Source organism: Eurosta solidaginis, chromosome 2 (assembly GCF_040869045.1).
Source record: "Eurosta solidaginis isolate ZX-2024a chromosome 2, ASM4086904v1, whole genome shotgun sequence".
Taxonomy (NCBI): domain Eukaryota; kingdom Metazoa; phylum Arthropoda; class Insecta; order Diptera; family Tephritidae; genus Eurosta; species Eurosta solidaginis.
In genome coordinates this window covers 198,225,395-198,247,128 of record NC_090320.1, presented here as the reverse complement: position 1 = coordinate 198,247,128, position 21,734 = coordinate 198,225,395, and the positions used below count along the sequence as shown (strand labels likewise).

General features: G+C 40.3%; 1 protein-coding gene across 1 annotated transcript in view; it reads right to left on the bottom strand.

The window, feature by feature from the left end:
- The window catches only part of ds (dachsous cadherin-related 1), a 609,128-nt gene that overhangs the window by 525,025 nt on the left and 62,369 nt on the right, over positions 1 to 21,734 (bottom strand). Inside the window, exon 2 of the mRNA XM_067766860.1 lies at positions 13,505 to 15,670. Within this exon, the coding sequence (XP_067622961.1) occupies positions 13,505 to 15,460 (1,956 nt within the window). The 5' untranslated portion in view covers positions 15,461 to 15,670. The remainder of the gene's footprint in view (positions 1 to 13,504; positions 15,671 to 21,734) is intronic.

Here is a 21,734-nt window from a genome sequence, read left to right as displayed (position 1 = left end):
TTCCGACTGTATTTAATTAATTAATTAATTATCTTTCCAAAGGTCACAGTTGAAAAGGTACCTACACCGCATGTATAAATGCGAGACAATTCAAAAATATCCCTCCTAGAAAACATTCGGCATGAATTTTTTGATTTCCATCGAGTTACTCGCCACTCGTAGCAGACTGGTGGCTCTTATTTTATTTATCCTCTTTGGTACTACAATAATGAAATTTGCGTTTGTATTCGAAGTTCTGCTGGTGTTGTACACCACCGCTGTATGCATATGATGACCATCGATCCATCTCTTTTCTTTTCAATTCAATACGTTCTTATTTACACACTAACTGAAATATTGCGTTAAAACTATGCTGGAACTTAAGATACTAAGATAAGATACTTGGCTTGGATATCATAAGTGGTTTCAGGCTCTGGATCAGGGACTGATATCAGTCTTAGACCGGCCATAGTGACGAATGTCACGCGTGATTAGTTATCACGTCCTGCACGAGGTGCCCCTGCTTCTACTGATAATGGCGGATCTAGAGAGGACAACTCGATAAAACCCGCACCCCTTGAGTCATTGTGCCGAGCTCAGGGGAGGGAGAGTCAAGATCGGTACACAACGGTGACGAACTGGACTGTTTTAGGACTTTGATTTCACATTACATTTTGACTTGATGACATTGGGCTGGTAGGTGCGGTATTCTGCCACTTTAGTAGGTCGGGGTGAAACCCTACCAAAATGGCTGGTAGGCTAATGCTGCACCTGCCCACGTCCCGTTAAAACCGTAGCGGGCCTCAAGGTACGTTCCGGCTCCGTCGCCGTTAAGTTGGTGGTGTAGGTGCGGTTGAAGATTTTCCCGCTTCGCGTCCGGTCGGGCTCTGAACGCATTACTCATAAGGTAATGCGTCAACCCTCGCGTGGCCTCCCTGCGTAGCATAGATAACCACGAGATCGTTAAAGGGCGACTACACAATCGGCTTCGGATAGCGGCCTTGAGGGGGGACTTTTTTAGAATGGACAATACTAATACGAATCCGCCAAGGATGGGGTGCGGAAGAAGAGCGCTTTTGATGGAAATCCGTCAAATCAATCTTCAGCACTCTAAGGCGGCTTCCGCAAATTTGGTGCTCTGCCTTGAAAAAGGCGGAGTGGATATAGTCCTTGTCCAGGAGCCGTGGCTGAGTAGTAACGGCAGTAAGATTTCTGGATTAAGGACTGGAAAATTCAACACCTTGGTGCATGGGGAGGCAAGTAGGCCTAGATCCTGTGTGCTTGTTAAAAAAGAGATTAAAGCTTTTATTCTCTCTAATTTCAGCAATGCTGACGTAACCACGGTCTGCCTCGAGCGAGGAAGTAATGAAATGTGGGTGGTCCCAGCGTACATGCACCACGGGGACGTAGTGGGACCACCGCCTGCGATACTGGGTGAAATCACCGCTGAAGCAAGGCGGAGAGGTGTTGGCGTGATCATCGGTGCCGATGCAAATGCCCATCATAGCATTTGGGGAAGCTCGGATATCAACACTAGAGGTGAGTCTTTATTTACTTTTATTGTAGATGAGGGACTTTGTATATGTAATAGGGGGAATGACCCGACTTTTATTACTGCGTTAAGGGAGGAGCTCCTGGACCTCACCCAGGTTAGTAGAGAACTGGAAGGTCGGATATCTGGATGGAGGGTTCTCAACGAGCACTCCTTCTCTGATCACCGATATATTCAGTTCTCAGTGAACGAAGAACGTCCCGGTAAAATATCTTTTAGGAACCCTAAAAGTACTAACTGGGACTTGTATTGTAGGAAGCTGGGAGAGCTACTGCCTGAGGTGCCTATCATTAGTTCGGGCCTGTCCGAATCTGAGATAGACGTTCTGGTGGAAAACATCACCTCGGCAAGCAATAGCGCCTTTCAGCTGTCCTGCCCATTGAAAACTTACAGGGGGAAGGGCAAGCCGCCCTGGTGGTCGGATTCTCTTGACGACCTAAGAGCGTCCAGTCAGCGGCTCTTCAACAGAGCCAGGAGGAGTAAATTACCCTCGGACTGGGAGCTCTATAAGGTGAGTCTGGGGATTTATAAATATGAAATAAGGATAGCAAAGCGAGATGCATGGCGAAGCTTCTTCGAAAACGTAGAAGGCTGCAATGAATCCGCGAGATTTAGAAAAATACTCTCTAGGAACCCCGCTCCTCTGGGGTATCTGAGAGATGATGGTGGGGACTGGTCGATGAGTAGCGAGGAGTCCCTAAGGCTTTTACTGGACAATCATTTTCCCGATGTCCCAGTTGCGCAGGGATCTTCGCCTGCATGGTCGGCGGTCGTTGGCCATGCAGAAGTACCTGCCATTCCAATACGGGAAAGTCAGATAACCTGGGCTATAGGGTCGTTCAAGCCCTATAAGTCTCCGGGCCCGGATGGAATCATTCCTGCGCAGCTTCAAAGGTCTTTGGGGATTTCCTGCCGCTGGTTGGCCATCATATATACTAACTGCCTCAGGTTTAACTATATCCCGAAGTCTTGGCACACAGTTAGGGTTATTTTCATTCCGAAGGCCGGCAGAAGCTCTCATGTATCACCTAAGGATTTCAGGCCAATTAGTCTCTCGTCGTTTCTTCTTAAGACGTTTGAGCGGTTGATTGACCTGTACCTACGGGAAGGGATACCTCGGGGGTTACTGTCGGCTTCACAACATGCGTACTGCAAGGGCAGATCGACGGAAACGGCTCTCCATTCGATTGTAAAGCAAATAGAGGGGTCCCTAGAACACAAAGAGTATGCTCTGGGTGCCTTTCTAGACATCGAGGGAGCTTTTAACAATGTCTTACCGGGGTCAATCGAAAGAGCTCTGGTGGGTTTAGGAGTCGAGGCGGCTCTGGTTGAATTTATTAGCAAACTTCTATGCGGCAGAATTGTCGCAGCGGAGTGGGGAGGGGCCATAATTAAGAGGAAGGTGTGCAGGGGCACGCCACAGGGGGGTGTCCTATCTCCTCTCCTCTGGGTTGTGGTAGTCAACGAGCTTCTTGTGGAGCTGGAAGTCAATGGTTGTCGGGTGGTTGCCTATGCAGATGACCTCGCTATCCTAGTCAGAGGCAAATTTCTGGGCGCCCTGCGAGATGTTCTTCAGGGCTACCTGGATACTGTGGCTAGGTGGGCTGATTCATGTGGGTTGGCGGTCAACCCGGGAAAAACGGAATTGGTCCTTTTCACAAGAAGATATAAGGTGCCCGATTTCAGAACTCCCTCGATTGGAGGGGTACCGTTGGTACTTTCTGATAGGGTTAAATATTTGGGGATTGTTTTGGACAAGAAACTGTCCTGGAGACCCAATGTGGAAGATCGGGCCAGGAAGGCCGCCATTGCCTTGTACTGCTGCAGAGGAGCTATCGGAAAGAGATGGGGACTCTCGCCAAGAATAGTACACTGGCTTTATGAGATGGTGGTCAAACCGATTCTGCTATATGGGGTGCTGGTCTGGTGGAAAGCACTGGACACGGCGAGCACCTCCAAAATGTTAGTGTCAGTGCAACGGACGGCGCTGATCGGTATCAGTGGCGCTCTCAGAACAACGCCTACCTTGGCACTGAACGTCATGCTGAACATATACCCAGTAGATATTGCGGGAAAGGCGGCCGCGGCAAGGTCGTTGGTCAGGCTTCGTGATATGGGATATAGACTTTCTGACCGCGGACACTCTAGCCTTCTTACCAGTTTCGACTTCATCCCGGACAGAACGGACTACTGTATGCCGATAACAGCTCCCTATACAACCTTCACCCCAGTTATTCCAGAGAGAGAGGATTGGGGAAGAGGAATTATCTGGGGCATGGGACCGGTTAACTTGTTCACGGATGGGTCAAAGCTGGATGGAAAGGTTGGTGGGGGGTCTTTTGTCAAGAGCTAAATTTAAGCCGCAAGTTTAAGTTGGCTGATCACTGCAGTGTATTCCAAGCGGAAATTGCTGCGATTAAGGATGCGGTGGATGGAATGCTATCCAGTGCTACCACGGTTAGGGAAGTTAACATCTACTCTGATAGCCAATCGGCTATCAAGGCCTTGAGCTCAACTACAGTGCGATCGAGGGTGGTCTGGGAGTGCCTGACCTCGCTTGCGATTGCATCGAATTATTTTACAATTAAGATTATCTGGGTCCCGGGCCATAGTGATATCCCGGGTAACTGTCAAGCGGATCTCTTAGCCCGCATCGGTACAACTGAACCGGATGAAGATGGCTGTAGGGACTTCGGGATCCCGCTGGCCACCTGTGGATTGCTCCTCCATAGCTGGGCCTCGAATCAGCTCAGCAAACGTTGGGCGTATACCACGTCTTGCAGGGTAGCAAGATCTTTCTGGCCGAAAGTGGATGGCAGGAGGTCTGCTGAAATAATTGGGTTCACTAAGGCTCACCTATCAATGGTCATTGAGGTTTTGACAGGGCACTGTCCCATGGGTATCTATGCGGTACGTCTCAATATACTGGAAACTCCATCCTGCTGCAGCTGTATGGAGGATGATGAGGTGGAATCACCAAATCACTTTATGCTTGATTGTCCAGCTTTTGCCAGAATTAGGCGAAAGTACTTCGGTCGCGACTCACTTGGATCTCCCGAGGATATATCCAAAGTTGAGATCGGTATCATTCGGAGCTTTATCGTTGCTACCCAACGATTCTCTAAGTAGCTGGATCTAGGTCACCGTTATTTTTGGTGTATGTGGTATCACAACGGACCTTCGTGTTGTCCAAGTGAGCTATCCTTATCAGGGCAGCTACCACCTAACCTATCCTATCCTATCCTATGCTGGAACTTAGCTGAAACCATAATATAAAGCACCAATTTCAAAAATCTTGATATGTTCAAATGCAATGAATCTATTATTATCCGCACCTTCAATCATGTTCCCTAAAATTATTGATTTCTGCACAAAAACAAAATCACCTAACATAAAAAGTAATAAGTAATCATATATGATAATAATTAGCAATCAGCACTGACCAACAGACAAATGTATAATAAAAACTTAAATTCAAATGCAAAATAATTGCAATACAAGTATAAAAGAAGTATAAAATTTATATCGGAAGCCATAATCAGCGGGATCAATTATCCTTCGAATTTGTTGAAAATTAACGTTAAAAGCAGACGCCCTAAGAAAAAACCAAACGTATTTTCAACAATCAGAAATCAACAAGCTGCCTGCAGAGATAAACATTTTTGAAATGAGCAATGTCTGCACGTAGCATCAGCAACACCAAGAACACTGCCAACAACAACACACACCACTCGGAAGCAAACGAAAAAATTGCACGAAAATGAAAATGGAATAACAGCACTTGATGCCAATGCAATTATCCTTATTCGCCGAAATTCCAATAGCAGCTGCCCAAAAGGTGAGCATAATTTGTATGCCCCTATGCCTCCTAGCAGCGCTACGCCCCAAAATGCTGCAATCGTCGTCATAGCCCCAAAAAAGCAAAGCAAAAAAAAAAAACGCAACTATAAAAATCGGCAATCGTATCGGCCAAATGCCAACGTGACGTCTGTTGGCAACTCGTCAGACTATCGCGCTGAGTGAGGCATTGCAACGATTTGAGCAGCAGCAGCAGTGATAGTCACAACAAAAACAGTAGCATACATAAACTCAAAATCAACAACAACAAATGACATAAACAGTAGCGTTATTTTATTATGTGGATTTGGGTTTGGCGCGTATGTTGCTTTAAGTTTTTGTTTTTTGAACTGTAAACAAATAAATGCGATTTTATTCTGAATGCAATATTCGGCTGTATTAAGACAGCAAGCCAAGAAGAGCAAATAACCTTAGCTTCATGAAAAACTCAAACAGAAGATGCACAAAAAACTTTGACAATGACAAGCAGTTGAAATATGTCTTTCGTTCTCACTCGACTGTGTTCGGTTTTTGCCCTCAGCGTGTTGGCCATTTATTTGAAAAATAAGTTAAATTTGAAATTTTCTGAGTTTTGGACTTTTTACATCTAAGCCGCACTATGGGACAGTAGAATTGCTTGTGTGACTTAAAGCAGTGAAAATTAAAAGGCTTGTGAATGATATAAAAAAAATATAAAAAAAGATTAGATTAAACTGGCCGGTCAATAAAGACCTCAACTATATTGAATGCATCGATGTGCTACCAGTATTTGTTTGACGCCCAAACGGTAAAACCACAATAAGGTACCAGAACTTACGTTATAAAATAACTCTGTCCATTTTTCGAGTACTAGAAGTTCTCTAGGACCTAAGCTCAATTGCGGCCTCGAGATCTAGCAACTCTGTCGACCCTAGTAGCTGGAGGCTTAAACCCGCGAGCGCACGACAGAAGCACTGAATATGCTCAACCGATTGTTCCTGCACTTCGCATTTCCTACATCTGCTGTGATCAACGTGGCCTAACGTATACGCATGTGAAGCCAGCAGGCAGTGCCTAGCCATATTGCCCATTGTGAGCCGTAGGTCGTATCTCTTTAGAAATATTAAGAACTTTTGTAATTCTAACATCACAGGATTGCGCATGCTCTTAGAAATTTTGCAGCCCTGCGCTTTTGTCCACGCCTTTCCTGCTTGATGGCTCATATGCAACTCCTTTCTCCTTTTGATTTCTTACAAACGGATTCGAACTTCTGCCATCGACTCATCATCCTTCGCCAATTCATCGGGCTTTTCGTTATGTTCTATCTCTTTTTGACCGGGAACACAGTATAGTTGTATGTTTCGACCCGAGTCAAGTCTCTCCAATGATTCTTTGCATACAAGGACAATTCTTGATGAAGAACTGCTTGAGATTATTGCCTAAATCGCCACCTTACTATCCATACATACATTGACATGACTCCAGCTTTTGCACGATTCCTCCAGGATCTCTGCTGATTTCTTCATATCTATAATTTCTACCTGAAAGATACTGCAGTGTCCACAGCATTACTGATAATACCCCACCCTGCAGCGTTCCTCTGTTTATCGATTTTGTGGCCTCCCCATTGCGACTTGATCATTCTGCACTTTAAGCTAATCCAACCACCAGGAGCTAATCCATTTCAGATGTGCTTCCTCAATCGAGTTAATGATGTCGGTGAGAGCCGCGGCAATGACGATAAAAACACTGAGAGCATATTCATGGTATTCATGACGTGGTTCAGTTTTACACAACCCTCAAATATTGTTCTAAGCCATTCTATAATCGTTTCATCTGCCATCTGCAACGTAGCAGGAAAAATTCTATCTGGACATGCTGATTGGAATTTGGTAATTTTTATCGCCCTTCAATATTGGTATTTGTCATCAATTCTGGTACTGCTTGTTCCATATTTGGTGTGAATACGAAATTCTTTAGAATCATCTCCTGATGGGAAGTGTGCGCTAAATAGCGTTTCAAGATACTCTTCTCTACTGTGTTAGCTTTCTCTTTTATCCTTTTTTATCAGTCCCTGGACTGTAACTCCCTAAGATAGGATTTTCCTCAATCTTGATGTTTCTAGTATTTTATGACAACACAGAAATTTTTCCATGAAACCCTTTTTAACGTTCTAATTTTGCGTTTATCCTCAACAGATCTCTATATTTTCCCCCAGCTCTCCTCGCTTTCCACAACATTTGCCAGCTTGCAAATATCGTTTGCCTGGCCTCTAAGAAGAGTCAGTTCCTTACTTCATCATTCATCTTTAAGTGCACACAAAATTCATATTTACTAAATATGTTGCAAGAAAAATTTCTAATTTCGTTGTACTATTGTGCAAATTTAGCATATCCATCATTCGCTCGATACGCACGTTTCACAGTATCAAATTAAATTTAATTTCAAATGAATTTTCGAATGCTTTTTTTTTTGCTGATCAAAAAGTTTCATCAAATGGTATGATTGTTTTATATTTTTTTGTTAGAAGTTGTTTGCACGACCCCAGCGGGGAGTATCAATAAAAATTACGTTTTCTATTGTGATTGTATTCTTAGTGTTCCTATTATTGACAGTTTGCCGCGCATTTTAATTTGGAATCTGATCGTCGTTCTCGTTTAGTCTCATATTCCAGCACACACATACATATATATATATATGTACATGCGTAAGCAGTCGTTGTTTCTGGTACCATTCATTTTTTAAGAGCCAATTTTTCAAATACTTTTTTTTACATTTCTCAACGGCCAATCAACTATGTCTTCGTTGGATACGCTTGAGCCCATTATGACCTTTTTTGTTGTATTAGATATTCTATGTATTATTATTATTATAATAATAATTATTATTTGCAATGCCTGAATAAATTTTATATGGATAATTTTGAGTTTATTCACAGAGACCTGCGTGTCTTTTTCGCATTCAATTATGGCAGCTAATATATTTTTTAGAAAGATGAAAGAAGTCAATGAAGCGTCAAGGGTTAAGTAGAGAAAACATTATTTTTCGAACTTTGAGCTTTGTGCAAAGAATCATTTTAATGAGTGGGACTTTAATTAACCTTTTTTTGGCCAGGTCAACGAAACTACATATTTGAGCTGTGTGAGTTATACAACAGAGTCGAAAAATAAGATGAATTGGCCATGTGACTAAGACACAAATTATGTATAACGAAACACGACGTAATGAGTAAATTTTTCTCATGTGAATCAAATTGCGTATGATATAAAAACAACCAGAGTGCCCTTGTGAAATGTTTGGTATTATATAAACGTGAGCTGTTTACCTATAAAGTTGTGCAATGCTAATTTATAGCATAGTCTCTGTGTACCGTCATATGGATGCCAAAAAACGCGGCAAAATCTTTGGCTACAGCTGGATGCGTTCTTAACCCTGATGAAAAAATATCCTCATTGTAAAACTCATAATGAGTTTTTATAGAGTTTTTCTTGTTCGCATAACGGTACCCCGTAACGTCATAAATTAATCGAGATAGATATAGACTTCTGTATATCAAAATGATCTGGTCGAAGGAAGAAATTCATTTAGCCATGTCCGTCCGTCCGTCTGTCTACACGTAAACACGAAAACTTGGGTAGGTTTTCAGGTATCTCAATGAAATTTAGTATGCAAGTTCCTGGGCACTAATCTCAGATCAATATTTAAAATGAACAACATCGGAATATAACACGCCCACTTTTTCGATATCGAAAATTTCGAAAAACCAAAGATGGATAAAGAGATGAAATTTGGTAGGTGCATTGACCTTATGACGCAGAATAGAAAATAAGTAAACTTTCACACAATGGGCGTGGCACTGCCCACTTTTGAAAGAAGGTAATTTAAAAGTTTTTCAAGCTGTAATTTGGCACTCGTTGAAGATATCATGATGAAATTTGGCAGGAACGTTACCCCTATTACTATATATATGCTTAATAAAAATTAGCAAATTCGGATAACGAATACGCCTACTTAGAATAAAAAAAAATTTGTATGTAAAAATTTTAACAAAAAATGTATATCTTTACGGTATATAAGTAACTTATGTCAATATTCAACTCCAGTAATGATATGGTGCAACAAAATACAAAAAAAAAAATTTCAAACGGGGCGTGGCTCTGCCTTTTTTCATTTAATTTGTCTAGAATACCTTTAATGCCATAAGTCGAACAAAAGTTTACCAAATTGTGAAATTTGGTAAGGGATTAGCTTCTATGACGATAACTGTTTTCTGTGAAAATGGGCGAAATCGTTTGAAGCCACGCCCAGTTTTTATACAAAGTCGATATTCTGTACTTCCGTTCGGCCGTTAACACGTCAACTTGAGCAAAGATCGATATATCTTTACTAAACTTAATTCAAGTACATACCTGAACTCACTTTATCTTGATATTAAAAATGGGAGAAATCCGACTAGCCACGAAAATTTCGAAAAATGAAAAAAATGCCGTAATTCTATGCCAAATACCATAAAGGGATTAAACATGGTGATTGGATTGGTTTTTTGACGCACAATATACATAACTTTAGAAAAAAATTTGTAAAATGGATGTGAGACCTACCATATTAAGTAGAAGAAAATGAAAAAGTTCTGCAGGGCGAAATCATGGCAGAATACTTTTCGTGGTATTACATATATAAATATATTAGCGGTACCCGACAGATGATGTTCTGGGTCACCCTGGTCCACATTTTGGTCGATATCTCGAAAACGCCTTCACATATACAACTAAGGGCCACTCCCTTTTAAAACCCTCATTAATACCTTTAATTTGATACCCTTATCGTACAAACACATTCTAGAGTCAGCCTGGTATATCGTACAAAATAAATTCTAGAGTCACCCTAGTCCACCTTTATGGCGATATCTCGAAAAGGCGTCCACCTATAGAACTTAGGCCCACTCCCTTTTAAAGTTATCATTAACACATTTCATTTGATACCCATATTGTACAAACACATTCTAGAGTCACCCCTGGTCCACCTTTATAGCGATATCTCGAAAAGACGTCCACCTATAGAACTAAGGCCCACTCCCTTTAAAATACTCTTTAATGCCTTTCATTGGATACCTATGTCACACAAACACATTCCAGGGTTACCCTAGGTTCATTTTCCTACATGGTGATTTCCCTTATTTGGCAAAGGATGAAGAAAGATCGTTCCAAAAAACGTCAGCCTTGGTCTACAATTTGGTCGATATTTCCTAAACGTATGCGATATGGAATTAAAACCACTTATAAACCATCTACGAAACCCTATGAAACCAACGCAGCTATAATTATACTCAGATGAGCAGAGCTCACAGAGTATATTAATTTTGTTGGCATAGCGGTATTACAACCGAATCAAACCGAATAAAAAAATGCCATGAAAAATTTCAAATTTTGTTTCGAAGTTGCTTTGCTAAAAATACATTCTTGCCATACGGCTGACAATTTCCACCTTATAGGAGTCATATATGAGTATTTTATGATTGTAGGTTTAGATTTTCACGAGGCTCATATTTCTCTCATATTTCGAACTCTTATCGGACTCATAATAAGAGCGCTTCGAAAATGTTTCAGGGGTGTTTTAAAAAAAACGATAAAGAAATGCGTTCAAATTTAACCAAATTTTCATATCTAAAAAAAAATAATATTCAAATAAAACGAATTGATAACGGAAGAAAAATAGCAAAGGCAAGTTGCTCCACTTTTTAGCATTACCATTTATATGTATCCATGAAAGAGACAGTTTTGTCTCCAAAGCTCTCAGCTGAGTATGTGATGTTCGGTTACAGCCGAACCTAGCCTTCCTTACTTGTTTTATTCTCGGCTTGTTATCGAAACACTATCGTTGAGCTTTTAATTGGTTCCTTTTTTTATATTTAAATTTTGTTGGTATCTATTTCATAACGAACCGTTGACAATCGATACGCGACAAACTTGTAATGATCCGGTAACAAATCAAAAACTTTTTGATACAAAAATCTAAAGCTTTTTGTTAAATAACACGATAACATTTTGATAAAATATTGGTAACTTGCCTATAAGAAACCGATAACACGCCGATAAAAAATTGGTTACATCCCGAGAACAAATCGAAAACTTTTCGCTAGTAAATCGATAACTTATTGGTAATATGTCAAAAACTTTTCCTTCTCTTTAACTTTAGATTTTACAACTTTTATTTAACTAACCGATAACCCGATTGTTATTCAGTAAGTTGAGAAAGTCCCTCCCGAAGGTTTTGGAGAGTGTTATTGATGCTGATGATCATTTGCCGGATATTATCCGGTTGGTTCCAGTAACAAGCCATTTAGTTATAAACGCGACCAACTCCGGAGCGATTAACTGACACTGCATTGAAGCTTCCCCAATAACCCCCCCCCCCCCCCCCCCTCCTTTGGGGGTGCGCTACAAAACCCCTCGGTTCATTTGGTCATTTTAGTCGCCTCTTATGAGAGGCTTGACTTGCTTCTGGTGTATTATAAACCCCTTTCCCTCTAATACCAATTGCTTTATAATTTGCTTTTCGAAACTTTTTCGATAACAGTCTTAAGTTCAATCAAAACGATTCGCATGCTGTGTTGGTGATTTTTTAAAGCTTAAAAATTGTGAAATTTTCACCAAACCTTAATCGGTTCCGGACCTTTCTTTCAAGTTTGCAGCTTAGATTATATCGATATTATCTCTTGAGCTATGTTTTTATTCTATTGAGTTTCAGTTAACCTTTGACTATGTACCATGTTTTGCTTGTAAGGAATGTTTTTTTTTTATTTGATCTTTGACTTCAGCCAAGATAAAACCAGATATACTTAACGGCTTTCCTAAATACCACCACCGCTGGTATGGTGATAAGGTGGTGGTTTAGCGGAATCAAGAAATGTCTCTTAGAAGCTTGTGGACAGTTATTTTATTCAGTTCCCGTCTTTCTAATTTTGGCTCCCATATATTTTCTTTTGAGATCTGTGTTTGACTTATTTCTAGGAGAAATATTTTCCTATAAAATGAATTAGGTACCCAAATATTAGTGTTCATGCATATCGCTAGAACGTCTCGGATTAGTACGAATGGTTCCGAGATTATGTGTATGAAATTGAGAAACATTTTTATATTGGAGGTGCAATGCACATAATTGCCACGGAATCCCCAAACAGAATATTATTATTAGACTTGGAAGCGCTACGACCTTTCTGTAGATCTATTGTGCATAACTTTCAGCCTAATTTTGTATGTTGAGGCTTTTAATATATCAAAGTACCGCTTCAGGATTTTTACTCCATATCACAAGGGGATTAAGAGTCACACCACCTAGATGGGAGAGTCTCTGTCATGCATGTGAACCGGCGTTTCATCCTCCAGCTCACAGAAAAGACAAATTTGTGTATTGGATAGATTTAACTTACTTAGAGGATATTGTAGACTACAGTGTCCGTATAGTACCCAGTGAGAGTTCGTTGGCCCTCCCTGCTTATATTGTTGAGTTTGGCTGATACCTTCGTTGCCGGAATTATAAACAGTTTGGCATGTCTTTGCCCCTTACGTCCGAATTGTTTTGTTTCCCAGTTACTTATGGTTTCCCTGGTATATGCTTTTGTGAGTCCACAGAAGGGCTCTGGACTATAGAATGCTGCTAGGTAATCTGCATGTTCCCCTAATATCCGGAACACATCCTAGCAAAAGGTTGTTTTTGGATCCCAGGTCTTTTTAGGATTTCAATGCAAAGACAATAACAAAAATCCCGCTTCAACAAAGAACTCAAAAACTAGATTAATATAAAAATTTATTAGAGAGTAACATGTCGTCTATTGATTTTCTGTAAGCATAAACAGTTGCATGGCAACAAGGCAATATGTAAAATTGTTGAAAAATCAATTTATTTAAACACATTTTTATAAAAATTATTTTCTAAAAACACTGCTATGTTATTCTCTGGCAGGTAAATGTAATTTTAAAACTTAAATATACGAAATCGGCCCAGTAGCTCCACTGTTTTTTTTTCTTGAGATTTCAAACGCTTTATTTTTATGTATAGCATAATCTCCAGCATAGTCTCAACGTTGATAAGAGACTACAAAGTTTTGCTCTCTCCCTTGCCCTGTCTTTAACAAAATGCAAAGTTTAGATTACTTACCTTTAAAATACACCGTCCAACAGCTTCATTTTCAGCAACAGAAACATTGTAAAAGCTCTGATCGAAAATCGGTTCATTATCATTGACATCGTGAATTGTGACAAGCACTTTGGCCGTCGATGAGAGCGGTGGATGGCCATTATCCTTAGCGATAACGGTCAGCTGTGGTACCGGCTCAATTTCACAATCAATATGAGCGCGCGTCGTTATCAAACCCGTATGTGGATCAATTTGGAACCATTCTGCATGTGTTTCTGGTGTGTTAGCAAGCGAATAAATTACCGCCGAATTATTACCCTCATCACGATCATAAGCAGATACCTGCAAAACGGATGTACCCGGATCGGCAACTTCCATAACATTGGCATGATAAAGGGCATGTTCAAATTCAGGTGCATTATCATTTATGTCTGTAACACGTAAGTAAATCGTTTTGGAAGCATGCAATGGCGGAGTGCCATTATCAGTGGCCACAACACTGAGCGTGTAATTTGACTGCGACTCACGATCAAGAGGCTGTGAAACAATCACCAAATAGATGATATTATCGCGTGTATTCAAACCAAAATGACCATCTCCACCATTTAGCGTAACATTAACATTTGAGTACTCAGCTTTGGAATCGGGATCATTAACAGAAATACGCGCCACAATTTCACCAGGTTTCGCTGACTCTGATATTTTGGGCGTCGCATCATCGCTTAAGAAAATCACGTTTATCGTGGGCAAATTGTCATTGACATCTGTGACACGTATCGACACAAATGCTGTGGTCTCAAGAGGTTGCTCGCCGTGATCTTTAGCCACAACAACGAGCTCATGCAGTTCTCTAGTTTCAAAATCTAGCGGCTTATTAACAGATATAAGACCCGTTTGTGCATCAATGCGAAACATTTGTTCTTTATCGCTTTGTCGTCGATTAATCGAGTATTCAACCAACCCATTTTCATCAGCGTCTGTGTCTGTAGCAAATACTTGTAGCACGATTGTGCCCAGGGTTGCGTTTTCGGGTACGGTAGCAAAGTAGCGACTTTGATTGAAAATTGGTTGATTGTCGTTAACATCTTGTATTGTAATGTTTACAGTCATCTGTCCACGCAACGGTGGACTGCCGCCATCCAAGGCTTCAATAACTAAACTGTATGCTGGCTCAGTTTCGCGATCGAGAAAACCATTTATTTGCAGATCCACATATAATACACCATCACGCTCGCGATGCGATGACAACCGAAACGCATTATTCACGTTACCCGACACGATATTATAACGTTGTGTATTATATTGACCCAAATCCAAATCACGCGCTGCATTCAACGTTCTTTTCACATCGCGTGGCGTATTCTCGGGAAATTCAATATTCATAACTGGTTGTGGAAAAGTTGGCGCATTATCATTTTCGTCCAAAACGCGCACAACCACACGCACATTTTCACCACTCAAAGGGATCGCAACCAAGCTATACGAAGCGCGTGTTTCACGATCCAAATACACTTTAGTCCGTATCTCACCAGTTGTATGATCAATAGCTAGATCGCTATCAACACCACTACCCGGTACCGGCACAATCAAATACGGCGGTCCACTATCAACACCATGCGAAAATTCACCAATAAAACCAATTTGATGTCCGATAGGAACACCTTCGGATACTTCGAGCTCCCGTACATGTTCGGCTCTGGCGATCGCAATCAGTAGTAAACAAAGCGTTAGCACTTGAGCGGTAATATTGAGTAATCGTTCGTTTGAATTTCGCAACGAGTTTAAAACGAATTTCTGAACGCGGGTTTTGTTGTAAGCATTCGTTTGTGTGCAATTTGAATCAGCGAGTGCTCTTCGGCAGCCGTGTGCACTTCTGCTGTGTCGTTCAAAGCACATCGCTAACGCCGTTACATTTCTAGAATTATATGTCATTTTCGGCGTGTTAGACATTTTTGTATTTTCTTTATGTTTGATCATTTTTCTGTATAAATTTTTAGTAGCGCATATGCGTCGTTTCCTTTAGACCGACCCAAAGAAGTTCGATAATGAATGAGGTGAACTTCTTGTAGCGCGAGTAGTCGGTTTTGGAGCTATACCGCTTCTTTAGTTGTTATGTTGCATTTTATATCCATTGTGATGATTCTTCAATATAGCCGGTCTCACACATATCATATTTATTTTTTTAAACTGTAAATAAAAAAGGCAACTTTTAGTAAAACTATATGATTTTTTTCATATAACAGTGTTATATAACGAAATAATTTACAAAATTCATAAAAAGATATTATTATTGCAGAGGAACTCAACTGATGTAGATAAACAAAGATATATAACTGCATAGTTCTTTTCTCCTCTTCCAAGACCTCCTCCCAATGTTTGCTACCAGATTAGGTTATGTCCAGGAGTGTCCTCTAATGGTTATATTTCGAGTATCCTAACGCTAGATTGGCTTAGAACAAACTTTGATGGTTACATAAAACTGAACCACGTGCCGTAAACTTGGAGAACGGCTCGAGTAGTCTTAATACCAAAAGCGGGAAAAACCCGTAATCTTCTGTCGAAGGATTACAGAGCTATAATTTGGACATATTTTGTGCGCAAACCCCTAGAGAGATTAATATATGTGTGTAATATCAAATATGAACGAGAAATTATTCTCTTTTGCAGAACATACTTACACCAAAGGAAAGCCTGTCGATACTGCATTGCATAGGTTGGCCATGAATATATAGAAAGCCCTGGAACACAAGGAATATGCTCTAGGTGTTTCTCTGCACATTTCCGAAGCTTTCAATAATGTCTAAAACCGAGAAATCATCGACAGCCTCAGTTCGATTGAAGTTCATCCGGACTCATGTTGAGCAGCAGAATGATAGCGTCGTAATGGGGTCTATGCGAGGCCATAAAATCTGTGAGCAAAGGAACGTCGCAAAGTGGAGTATTATCACCAACGCTGTGGACGGTACTTATGAAAAAATTACTTAGGCGATTTGACTGAGGGCCAGTCAAACTCATGTCGTATGCAGATGACGTTTCAGTCATCATAAACGGTAGATGCTTATCAAAAAACAGCTCTCTGATAGATCAGCCGCTTCGGGATGTACATGTCTGGGCATATGGATTCGGGTTAGTCGTCAACGAGGAAAAAACTGATTTTGTCAAATATACTAGAAAATATATGGGACCTTATTTTAAATGAACCTAAGTTTGGAGGAGTAACCCTACAAGAATATACGACACAAAATATAATTGAAACTTTATTTGGAGGGGGAGTATACTCAAGGGACCTTGACATCCAGCTCTCCTTCAGACTTCGCCGATCTCTTCAAGAGATGGCTCAACAGAACCGTGTACACCTCACATGGGTCCGTGGACAAAAGGACATCGAGGGAAACTGCATTGCAGAGCAGGCAGTTTCTTCCTGGCCAAGAATGCTTAGGTATGCCCATGTCCACATGCAAGCTAATGCTAAAATAGCACATCCACCGTCAAGCCGACGAAAGATGGCTACAAACACCGGGGTGTCGAACGTCGAAAGGAACCTGGCCTATATGGGATCCTAAAAGATCCCGACACGTGTACAACCTAAGAAGGGATACAATTTCCACACTTGTGGGGGCACTAACTGGCCATTGCCTTATAGGTCGGCATGCAAAAAGGTTAGGGGCACCTTATCGTCGATGTTGTAGGAGTTGTAAAGAGGATGAGGACGAGGAAACGGTGGTTCAACTCATTTGCAACTGCCCGGCACCAAGCGGAGCACGGCAGCGCTTTATGGGTGCTCCATTTCTTGATAATCTGGCTCAGGTTGTGGAGCATGACGTCAAGGACCTGGTAGCTTTCATCAGGTCCTCAAAATGGTTCGAAGAGGAAAGGTAACGGTATATTTTCGTGGTATCACAACGGGCCTAATACTAATGGCCTAAGTGTGCCCTCGGGCAGCCCCCTCAACCTTACCTAACCTACTTAACCTTATGTGGGGGAGAGAGCGAATACAAGAGTGTTCAACTGGGGTGTATCACCTAAACTACATCTTTGGGTTTTTACATTGGCAATTGTCAAATCTTTACTTTACTATACAAAAAATGAATCAATGATAACCATAACGGGAGCTCTGAAAATTATCCCGACAGCAGCATTGCACGCCATTATGCACACCCCACAGTTCACCTGCAACAAAGCTTAAGGCATCGGGTCAGCTTGATTGCAGAACGTATGGCCCTAGCAATAAATTGACATTATATATAGGACGAGCGGGCTACATGAACCCGTTCCTAAGCTTCAAAAGGGATATTGGGACCTCAATGGAGCCGAAGAGTTGGCGTTAGGGTGCAGTAATGTCTGAACATACATACGAATATATAACGATTGCTCCAAATTCACGGAAGGGGACAGGACTGTTATTTACTCTTTCGATCCAAAAAAGTAGATCCTACAGGCTGCGGGTTCACTGCAGTATCTGTCGGACAAAAAATTGTAGCCGTGAAGAAAGCAGCAGAAATTATGGAGGGAGCGGGCTTAATCTGCAGTTTGGTAAATATATATATTGATAGTAAGGCGCCAATCAAGGCATTAATCTCAGACAGTACTTCGCCAGGTCAGACCCAAAATCTCTACTGGATTCTCGGTTGCAAAGGCAGAGAAGGTGACGAAAAGACAGAAAAGTTAGTAAGAGAGGGTGAAGCACAATAGATGTCCCAATCCGTTCGGGAGAAATGTGATATAGGAAAGGAGTGGACAAAAGCGCGGAGCTGCGAAATGTCTTAGATTATGTAAAAATTCTATGCGCTTTATACACACAAAGTTTCTCATATCTCTTAAGAAAGAACAATGGGCACCCTGACTGTACACTGCCTTCTGACGCCACATGCTTATAAATAAGGCCTTGTCACTAACAATAAATATAGGACCGGCATGCAGCAGGAGTATATGCAGCAATGAAACTATGTCCTAGGGATCTTCTAGTATTTACCAAGAGGACGGAATTAGTTGTGGTACCTAATTGGGGGTTTTCGGTTAACACTATGGACACATTCAGCCTATGTGAAGCCTTTATTCTATCCTATATTTACATTCTGTGTGTTTCTTATGTACATATGTATGTATTACCAGTGATTATAAAATCATGATGTTTGTTGCAATGACTTAGAATGGTACTTAAGTAAAATGGTTTAATTGTATTACAATTCTACATTTGCCGGTTATATTCCATACCTACATAGGTAAGTAACGTTTTAAAAAAAACTTCTGTACTATACATGTGTACTTTTATATGTATGCAGGCAACTTTACGGCATATTAACAGTAAAAAATTTTCCCAGCAAACTTTCTTTGATGTTATCAGTCGAGTCAGTGGTTGGTTGTTGTCTTGCGAATAAATAAAAGTATAATTTTCGTTCAAATGTTTGTACAAGCATCAGATTAAATTCAAGCAAGCACATACAAGGCCCACATACATACTTACATATATACATAATTTTCCCTTTTTACAATGCGCTTTAGATTTCATTGTAATTAGATTAAGTAGAAAATAAAATGTAGTTTGTTCTTAGATTATTCGCTGGTTTTGTTCGACTGTGAGTGACTGGCAATCAGGCTGCCTGCCAACTTGAACAACCAAATATCTAAACAACCGCCCGCAGTGAGAAAAAACTCATTTATCAATTATAGAAATCAACAGTCCGACAGTTGAATAGCGGCAAAGAGTGACGGTGATGGTGGCATTGCAATTGTATTTGAAAACTTTTAATTTGTTTTTAATTTTAGATACACACACACACAGGCATAGACATAATCAACCATGGATAGCGAATGCATTCAACTAGCCATGGCCATGACTTTTCAATAAAAACTTTTTTTGTCTTTGCCGCCAGCCTGGTTTGTAACGCCTGTATTTTAACTGAAATATCTGTACGTAAGTGTGCGCGAAATAACTATGTATTTATTTTTTTATGTATAAAACATCCATATTTTTTGAAAAATACAGTGAATGTATGTATGTGTGCGTTCTTACAATTGTACAAAATACTCATCATTATTATTCTCACCATCATTATTCTCATCGTGCTTGTTGTAACTACAAATTTTTTCGAGGTTTGAGATCTTTATCAGCTTAAGCGCCAACACCAACCAAATACCTTTATTACGATACACACACATACACCATCTAGAATAACAATACCTAGGCTAAAAATTTGGTTATACTAACAAGTGATTCAAAATGCTATTCAAGAGTTCTGTAGAGGCATTCTTCATCTCGCATTTTACGAATCACAACAATCCGTGCACAAGTCATTCTGTAAAGTAAGAACACGGAAAAAAATTTAATTGAGTTGCTTTTACAATTTTTGCGGTTGTTGAAAAAAAGATGTGAAATTCTACTTTACAAAGTCCAATTAGAGTTTACTTATTCGGATATAAAAAGAAACAAATGATTTTGGTCTTTTTGAGAAGCGCTCTGTCGGATTTTAATGTATTACTATCGACTTAATATTGATCGAATTATTATCGTCAAGTAATCGGTTTGCTATCTTTTTGTTATCGGCTTGATATCGCCGCGTCACTGGCTTCTAATTGGCGTCGATTTTATTTTGAAGTTTCATCGGTAAATTTCTGTCTCATAACAAACCGATTTGTCCTCGATAGAAAATCGATATCACGCCTATGAAAATTTGGAAACACTCCAACAAGAAATCGATAGCTTTTTGGCAACCGAGCGATACCTATTTGATAAAAAATCGAACACTTTTCAAAAATGAAATGGTTAAGTTTCCGATACAAAAATTAAAATGGTTTGACAACTAATCGATAATTTTTCGATAAAAAGTTATAAACCGTCGATAATAAATTGGTTACATTACTACACCTTTTTAACATGTCAATAACTTTTCAATAACAAATCGATAGCATGCCTTTCCTTTCCTTTCCTTCCCTTTCCTTTCCTTTCCTTTCCTTTCCTTTCCTTTCCTTGCTTTTTCGTTCCTTTTCTGTCCATTCCTCTCTTTTCCTTTCATTTACTTTATTTTCCTTTCTTTCTCTTCCTTTCTTTTCCTTTCCTTTCCTTTCCTTTCCTTTCCTTTCCTTTCATTTCCTTTCCCTTCCTTTCCTTTTCTTTCATTTCCTTTTCTTTATTTTCCTTTCCTTACCCTTTCTTTCGTCTTCTTTCCTTACCATCCTATTTCACTGTTATATGAGGTTACTTCGGCATTACTTTACTAGAGGTTGCTCCAAAGTTTTTCACGCAGTCGTGGCATCACAGGGTTGAGACTAAAATCGATCCTAAAACCATACCGAAAATACTACGAAATCACCCAGAAATAGTTTTCAAAACCGTCCTGAAATCACTCCAAATCCAAAACCCTGGAATAGTCTTCAAATTATTTCGGTAGATCGCCGGAATAATCATCGAAGTGATGTAGAATGAATTTAAAATAATACCGAAATTACTGGTAAGTGGTGAATGTGACCTACTAGAATTTTGTGAAGCTTGCCTCACACGATTTTTCGTATATGCACTGTCTCTATATTATATCGTTTCTGGCTCAAATTGGCTGTCTCAGCCTATGTATATTTCAACAGCTGATATGACAGACGTCAAATGGAAACGCTTGGAAATGGAATAACAGAGTTACATTTTTTGGTACTTTTGGTTACGAATATATTAGGGTGACCGCAATAACTTGTGACTCTCGATGGGCATACTAACTGGACATTTCCTTCTGGCGTCACGTGCATATAAATTGAGCCTCGTTATTGACAGCAAATGTAGGAAATAGGAGCTGCCGTGCAAATCAATTGAGCATATTCTTTGTTCATATCCTGGGTCGCGGGGTCAAGGTTCCAGCTACTAGAAGCGGCGGAGTTTTCAGATCTCAAGCTAGAAATTCAGCTAGGTCCTAGTACCTGCCAAGAAGATGAAGTTATTCCATAACAAAAGTCCTTTAACCTGATTAGGATTTTTCCGTTTGGTCGTGAAACAAATTCTGGTAACACTATGGACACATACAGTTTATGCGAGGTTTTCATTGAAACGCTAGTTCAACACAACTGAACCTTACCTTAACCCCAAGAGGAACCCGAAGTAGTCGTGAAAATCATTCCCCAAAACGACTTTGAAACGATTCTGAAATGACTCTGTAATAGTCAGCGAATCCATCTCGATATGGCTTCGGAATTACAACAGAAGTTCGTTTAAGGCATCACGAAATTACAACGAAATATTGCTTAAAACCCTCCAGTTACTGAACTCGCC